This window comes from Fringilla coelebs, assembly GCF_963513975.1.
Source record: "Fringilla coelebs genome assembly, chromosome: 39".
Classification (NCBI taxonomy): Eukaryota; Metazoa; Chordata; class Aves; order Passeriformes; family Fringillidae; genus Fringilla; species Fringilla coelebs.
In genome coordinates, this window is record NC_140065.1 from 188,728 (window position 1) to 196,786 (window position 8,059).

Genomic DNA, 8,059 nt, shown 5'->3' on the forward strand with positions numbered 1-8,059 from the left:
GGCCCCGGCTCTGAATTTGTGAGGGGGAGCAGGGGAAGGGCCGGGGCTGCGGCTGCCGAGGGAGCCCGAGGGACACCGGGGGCCCTTGGCAAGAATTTAACGCCCAATAAATAAAAGAATGAGGGAATAAAACCTGAAAAATCCGCGCCGACATCGGGGCCGCCACACCGCCGGAGCCGTGAGGGGACGAGGCGGGATCGCCCCTCAGCGCCGCCCTGGCCAATCAGCGAGCGAGACGCGAGGAGTGACGGGGCGTGCGGCCAATCAGACAGAGCGGTGGGGTTTGGGCGGGAAAATCGACCAATAGGAGCGAGGGGCGGGCTCTGCGCGGGGTATCTGAAGGGGGTCTGTGAGGGAGAGTGACGGCTCAAAATGGCGGCGGGGGGAGGAGGAGCGGGCCTGGAACGTTCCGGAACGTTCCAGAATGTGCCGGAACGTCCCCGGGAGGCCGAGAAATCGCTGAGGGTGAGTCGGGGATGGAGCAGGGGATGCCTGAGAGAGGCACGGAGCAGCGGTGGGACTCCCGGCTTGGTCCCGAGGAGTTCAGTGCCTGAAATTTACGAGATTTTCAATTTCCTTGTAAAATTCCTTCCCCTGGAAAAGGCACTGGGCATTCCCGCCTGGGTTGGAGTTAATTTAATCAGCTTTGGGTACACGGGGATGTCAACAAATCCCGCTGTTGGTTCCTTTGGAGTTGTTGCACTTCTACTATATGCCTCCAAAAAGGCAAAATTTAAACCCGAAAAGGATTTTAATTTTTGGGCTGAAATTCAGACGGACGTGGCAGCGAAACAAACCTGGCACCGTGAGGTTTTTTCACCTCAGTTTTACCTTTTATTCTGGAAAAATCCTCGCCCCACCTCCGCCAGCACCAAACCCACCCCCCCAAAAGAAAAAAAACCCCAAATCCACCCTCGAGAGAGATTTTTAAACCACTTAAAAGATGGTTTAAACACAAGATCGATTCAACTTAAAGACGCGAATGGCAGTGATGCGGTGTGGGGAGGAGGGGGGGGGGAGGGGTGGCGTTCCTCACCTTAAAGAGGCGAAACCCCCCCAAAATAAAAAGTGGAAAATCCCAAATCCCCCCAGCCTCAGCTCCAGGAGGGGTCGTACCCCGTCCAGTCCGAGGGGGGGGCCAGGAAGACGCGGCGGCCCCGGCACACGAAGGTGACGACGCCGCGGTAGCCGGCGCGGGGAACGCCGGATTTGAGGTCGTCCATCAAACCCAACGCTTTGGCCAAAGCCTTGAAGGAATCCCTGCCCCGATATTGGAGCCTGACCGGGCCGGGATCCCTCCCCGAGTCCTTCTGCAGCTCCTCCAGGCGGATCTCGGGGGCGGAATAAACCTGCCGGAGGAAGGAGGGCTCGTAGCGCTCCTTTTTGAGGTAAGAAAGGTCCATTTGGGTGAAAGGCACGAAGCGGTCGTTGAGTTTGATGAACTTTAAGTACTGATCGAAGAACTGCCCGTGGCTCACGCCCTTCCTGCCGAAAGTCATCGTCCTCGACACCTCGGGCCTGACGCAGGCCCGGCCCCGCCGCTGCTCCGGCTGCCTCATCCAATCGTCCCAAAACGCCGGCGGCCATTTGGGTTCCAACTCCTCCCACAGCTCCGCCAACAACAACCAACCCAAACCGGGGAAGAAATCGGTTCTGTAGAGCAGCTCGGCCCTCCCCGCGTCCACCAGCCCCTCCTTGCCGTTATCGTGCCAGGCCGAGGCGCACCACAGGCTGCGATCCTCCTGCAGCAGCGGCAGCACCGCCTGGAAATACTCAAAAAAATCCGGAGCCACCTCCAGGTCGTCCTCCACCACGATGGCGGCGCGGTACCGGAAGGTACGGAACACCTGGCCCAGCGCCCACCGGTAATGGCGGGAGATTTTGTAATACCCCTGAAACTTGCGGTGCTCGGGCGGCACGGCCACGTCGCCCAGCTCGGGCTGCCGGATGTGCGCCACGGCGGCGCCGTAGGAGGCGATGACGGCGGCGGTCTCGGCGTGGCCGCAGTCCTGCGAGACGATCACCGGGAAGCGGCGGGCGCTGGGGCGGTAGCGCAGGATTTTATCCAGGCAGCGCCGCACCGAGCTGCGGTCGCAGGCCAGCACCAGCACCGGGATCACCGGAGACGATTCGGCGGGAAGCGGCGGCGTCGTTCCGGGCGCGGTTCGGGGAGGATTCGGGGCGGGTTTTTGGCGGCGTTGGCGGCCCAGCTGCCGGATCTGCAGCAGGAGCTCGCGCTGCAGCCGCAGCTCGGCCTCGGCGTCCTGCGCCAGGCGCAGCAGCTGCGCCGGCAGCTGGCGGGAGCCGGGCGGGAGCCGCGGGGGCAGCGGGGCCGGGGCGGCGCCGGGGCGGCCCCAGAGGAAGAGGAGCAGGAGCCCGTTCCAGGCGAGGAAGAGCGCGGCACCCAGCAGGGCCAGGCTGCGCTTCTTGGGCATCCTTCACATGGGGCTGGGGAGAGAGGGAGAGTTGGGGTGAGAAATGGGGGATTTGGGGTTGGAAATGGGGAAAATGGGAAAATTTGGAGTTGGAAATGGGGAATTTGGGGTGGGAAATGGGGAAAATGGGGTGAGAAATGGGGAATTTGGGGTTAGAAATGGGGTTAGAAATGGGGGAAATGGGGAAATTTGGGGTTGGAAATGGGGAAATTTGGGGTTGGAAATGGGGTTAGAAATGGGAAAATTTGGGGTTGGAAATGGGGAAAATGGGGAAATTTGGAGTTGGAAATGGGAAATTTGGGGTTGGAAATGGGGAAAATGGGGTGAGAAATGGGGAATTTGGGGTTAAAAATGGGGTTAGAAATGGGGGAAATGGGAAAATTTGGGGTTGGAAATGGGGAAATTTGGGGTTGGAAATGGGGTTAGAAATGGGAAATTTGGGGTTGGAAATGGGGAAATTTGGGGTTGGAAATGGGAAAATTTGGGGTTGGAAATGGGGGAAATGGGAAATTTGGGGTTGGAAATGGGGAAATTTGGGGTTGGAAATGGGGAATTTGGGCTTGGAAATGGGGGAAATGGGAAAATTTGGGGTTGGAAATGGGGAATTTGGGGTTGGAAATGGGAGAGAAGAGAAATTTGGGGTTGGAAATGGGAAAATTTGGGGTTGGAAATTGGAGAAAAGGGAAATTTGGGATTGGAAATGGGAGAGAAGAGAAATTTGGGGTTGGAAATGGGGAAATGGGAAAATTTGGGGTTTAAAAATGGGAGAGAAGAGAAATTTGGGGTTGGAAATGGGGAAAATGGGACAATTTGGGGTTGGAAATGGGGTTAAAAACAGGAGAAAAGAGAAATTTGGGGTTAGAAATGGGGGAAATGGGAAAATTTGGGGTTAGAATTCGGGTTAAAAACACGAGAAGAGAGAAATTTGGGTTAGAAATGGAAGAAAAGAGAAATTTGGGGTTGGAAATGGGAAAAGTGGGAAATTCCTGGAATTAGGAGGAGAAAAAGTCAAAAATTCCTAAAAATTCCTTTTAAAAAATCAAGAAAAATCCTAAAAAAAAAAGAGAAAAAAATTCAAATTGTGCCTCACCGGCGGCCGGGTCAGAGTCCAGGCAGAAATTCCTCTCAGGTTAATTATTAATTAATTATCAATCCTGTTAATTATTCACCCCAACCTTCAATATTCACTTTTCCAATTCATTTCCACCTCAAAATTCAATTTTTCCTCCCCTGAATTCCAATTTCTCCCCATTTTCCCCCCAAAATTTGGATTTTTTTTCTGTTTTTTCACCGTTTTCTTCCCAAAATTTCCATTTCTTGCTGATTTTTTCCCCCTAAATTCCAATTTTTTCCCATTTTCCCAAATTTTCTCCACTTTTTCACAGCTTTTTATCACCAAAAATTCCAATTTTCCCCCAATTTTTCCCAAAATTTCCCATTTTTCCCCTTTTTTTGGTCAAAATTCCAATTTTTTTCCAGTTTTCCCCCTAAAATTCCCTTTTTGCCCCCAAATTTCCCATTTTTTCCCACTTTTTGATATTTTTTCCACATTTTTCCCTTTTTTTTGATATTTTTCCCATTTTCCCCAATATTTTTCCCCCATTTTCTCCCATTTTCAAATTTTTTTCCCTTTTTTCCCCCATTTTTTCCCAAAATTCCAATTTTGCCCCATTTCCCCCATTTTTCCCAATTTCTCCCCCAAAATTTCCCTTTTTTTGGGGCCAAAATTCCAATTTTTCCTCACTTTTTCCCATTTTCCCCCATTTTTTTCCTTTTTTCACCCATTTTTCCCATTTTTTCCCATTTTCTCCCCATTTTTTCCCCCCAAATTCCATTCTTCCCCATTTTTCTCATTTTTTGATATTTTCCCCCCATTTTTCACCCTTTTTTTCCAATATTTTCCCCCATTTTTACCAAAATTCCCATTTTACCCCCATTTTCCCCCCATTTTTTGATATTTTCCCCCCATTTTCCCCATTTTATTCCCTTTTTTTCACCCATTTCCCCCCTTTTTTGATATTTTTTCCCATTTTTCCCAATATTTTCCCCAATTTTTCCCCATTCCCCCCCAAAATTCCCATTTCCCCCCATTTTTTCCCATTTTCCCCCCATTTTCCCCCATTTTTTAATATTTTTTCCCCCCAAATTCCCATTTTTCCCCATTTAATTCCCTTTTCCCCCCATTTTATTCCCATTTTCCCCCATTTTTTGATATTTTTCCCATTTTTCCCCCATTTTATTCCCTTTTTTCCCCATTTTCCCCCCATTTTTTCTCTTTTCCCCCCATTTTTTCCCAAAATTCCCATTTTTTTCCCCTTTTTTCACCCATTTTTTCATATTTTTCCCCAATTTTCCCCCATTTTTTGATTTTTTCCCCATTTTTTGATATTTTTTCCCCATTTTTCCCCAATATTTTCTCCCATTTTTAATTTTTTCCCCATTTTCCCCCATTTTTTCCCATTTTTCCCCCATTTTCCCCCCACTTTTTGATATTTTTTCCCATTTTTCCCCCCAAAATTCCCATTTTTTCCCCATTTTATTCCCTTTTTTCCCCATTTTCCCTCCATTTTTTCTCTTTTTTCCCCCATTTTTTCCCAAAATTCCCATTTTTTGGTATTTTTTCCCCATTTTTCCCGCTCTCACCTGGCTGAGTGGGGGAGGGGGCGCTGGGTTCCCCCTCCCCCCTCGGGGATTTTGGGGCCAATTTGGGGAATTTGGAGCTCCCGGGGGGGGGGAGGGGCCGCACAGATCCTGGGGGGGAAAAAAAAAAAAAGGAAATTTGGGAGTGGGGGAGGGGAGACCCAAAATCCCCCAAAAAATTAAAAAAATCCCAAAAAACCCCTAAAAAAATCCCCAAAAAAATCTTTAAAAAAACCCCAAAAAATCCCCAAAAATCCCCCCAAAAAATCCCCAGAAAACCCAAAAAAAACCCCTTTAAAAACCCCCAAAAATCTCCAAAAAAATCCCCAAAATCCCCAAAAAAATCCCCAAAAAATCCGCAAAAAAACCCCCAAAAAATCCTCAAAAAATCCCCAGAAAACCCCAAAAAAAGATCTTTAAAAACCTCAAAAAATCCCCAAAAATCCCCCAAAAATCCCCAGAAAATCCTAAAAAAACCCCTATAAAAACCCCTAAAAATCTCCAAAAAATCCACAAAAAACCCCTAAAATATTCCCCCAAAAATCCGCAAAAAAACCCCAAAAAAGCCCCAAAAAATCCTCAAAAAATCCCCAGAAAACCCTAAAAAAACCCCTTTAAAAACCCCCCAAAAAAACCCCAAAAAATCCCCAAGAAATCCGCAAAAAAAGCCCCAAAACCGTAAAAAAAAAACCCCAAAAAACCTCTAAAAAGATCCCCCCAAAAATCAAAAAAATCCCCCCAAAAAATCCTTAAAAATTCCTAAAAAAACCCCCAAAAATCCCCACCAAACCCCCCAAAAAACCTAAAAAAATCCCCCCCAAAATCCCTTAAAATATCCTAAAAAAACCTCCCAAAAATCCCCCCAAAAACCCTAAAAAATTCCTTTTAAAATCCCCAAAAAATCCAAATAAATCCCAAAAAATTCCCCCCAAAATCCCCAAAAAATCGAAATAAATCCCCTAAAAATCCCAAAATCTCCCCCCAAAAAACCCCTCGAACCCCCCCAAACCTCCTAAAACCGCCCAAAACTCCAAAATTGATCCCAAAATCCCCTCAGGAATCCGAACCGGCCCCCTCCCCCTCCAAAACCCCCAAATTTCCCCAAAATTCCCCCAAAATTCCGGAATTTTTCCCCTCCCCCCCCCACCCCGGGAGCCCCTCCCGCCCCCTCCCCCACCCCAACCCTCCCCTCCCCCCCCCCGATTTCCCCTCCCGGGTCCCCCCCCAACCCCGGCACCCCCCAAAAATCCCAAAATTCCCCAAAATTTCCAGAATTTTCCCCAAAATTCCCAAATTTTCCCCCAATCCCCGCCCGGGCCCCCCCCCGGTACCGGCGGCGCCTTCCCGGCAGCGCCGCCACTTCCGGCCGCCCGCACCGGAAGTGTCGCCATGGCAACGGCGAAACCACGCCCACTCAAAACACGCGCTGACCAATCGGAACGCGCCGAGAGGGCTGAAATATGCAAACGAGGCCGGAAACCGCGCCCGCTGTTGAAGCCACGCCCCTTTTGAGCGGCTTTAAAGCCACGTCCTCATTTTAAACAGCTCAAGCCACGCCCACAAAGCGAAACCACGCCCCTCGCAATAAACCACGCCTTACAAATAAGCCACGCCTTCCTCAGTAATTATTTGAATAATTAATTAATGAGGGGTTAATGAGGAGGAGCGCTGAGGGCGGCTTCCGGTTTGGCAGCGGGGAGCGGAAGTGACGTAAGGGAAGGGGCGGGGCTTGAGGAGTTTCCCGCGCGCGTGGAGGCGGCTCCGGGAGGAGGTGGGGGAGGGGCGGGAGCGGAAATTTGGGGAAAATTTGGGGATTTTTGGGAAATTTTGGGAAAATTTGGGAATTTTGGGGGGGTGAGGGATAAGGGGGGGGAGGGAGGGGCGGATCGGGTGAAATTTGGGGGAAAATTGGGGGAAATTCGGAATTTTGGGAGATTTTGGGTGGAAATTTGGGATTTTTGGGGGAATTTTTGGGGAAAATTTTGGGAAAATTTGGGAATTTTGCGGGATGAGGGACAAGGGGGGAGGGAGCGGCGGATTGGGGGAAATTTGGGGGAAATTCGGAATTTTCGGGGAAATTTGGGGAGATTTTGGGGGAAATTTGGGGATTTTTGGGGAATTTTTGGGATTTTGAGGGGAAAATTTTGGGAAAATTTGGGAATTTTGCGGGATGAGGGACAAGGGGGGAGGGAGGGGCGGATTGGGGGAAATTTGGGGTGAAAAATTGGGGAAAATGGGAATTTTGGGGGAATTTGGGAATTTTTGGGGGAATTTTGGGGAATTTTTGGGAATTTTGGGGGGTGAGGGACAAGAGGGGGGAGGGAGGGGCGGATTGGGGGGAAATTTGGGGGAAATTCGGAATTTTTGGGAAATTTTGGGATTTTTGGGGGGAAATTTGGGAACTTTTGGGATTTGGGGCAGTTCTGGGCTGAATTTGGGGCAAAATTCGGTTTTGGGGGGGGGGGAAATTTTGGGAAATTCCGAATTTTTTGGGGTCATTTTTGGGGGGCGAATTTTGGAATTTTTGGAGGGAATTTTTTGGGAATTTTGGGATTTTTTTGGGGGGAATTTTTGGGATAAATTTGGAATTTTTGGGGGGGATTTTTGGGGCGTTTTCCTGGGATTTGGGGGGAATATTTTTTTATATTTGGGACAATCTTGGGGTGATTTTTGGGGTGATTTTTGGGGCTGGTTTTGGGATTTTTTGGGGTTATTTTTGGGCTGTTTTCAGGCAGTTTTTGGGGCCGTTTTTCCCCTCCCCAGATGGATCCCCCCCCTCTCCCGGGCCCGTTCCGATTCCGCTCCCGCCCCGAGTTCTGCCCCGAGTGCGGCTCCGTCCTGGCCCGGCCCGGCCCCGGCCCCGCCCGGCCCTGCCCCCGCTGCGGCCTCCGCCTGCTCAGCTCAGGTCTGGGGGGGAAAAATCAAAATTCCACAAAAAACCCCGAGAAAATCCAGAAATCCGGGCAAAATCTGCAAAAATCCCC

The 8,059-nt window shown here is 49.8% G+C and overlaps 1 protein-coding gene across 2 annotated transcripts; it reads right to left on the reverse strand.

Moving 5' to 3' along the window:
• Positions 1-907: 907 nt before the first annotated feature.
• On the reverse strand, positions 908-6,433 carry MGAT1 (alpha-1,3-mannosyl-glycoprotein 2-beta-N-acetylglucosaminyltransferase). 2 transcript variants are annotated; one of them, XM_084224508.1, is made up of 3 exons: positions 6,407-6,433; positions 5,079-5,186; positions 908-2,448 (listed from the first exon to the last, which is right to left on the reverse strand). In XM_084224508.1, the coding sequence occupies exon 3, from the start codon at positions 2,433-2,435 to the stop codon at positions 1,095-1,097; it is 1,341 nt and encodes a 446-aa protein (XP_084080634.1). In that variant the 5' UTR covers positions 2,436-2,448; positions 5,079-5,186; positions 6,407-6,433; the 3' UTR covers positions 908-1,094. The 2 variants fall into 2 exon arrangements, with proteins under 2 accessions (XP_084080634.1, XP_084080635.1); XM_084224509.1 differs by lacking the exons at positions 5,079-5,186; positions 6,407-6,433 and adding an exon at positions 3,526-3,689.
• Between the last annotated feature and the right edge of the window lie 1,626 nt (positions 6,434-8,059).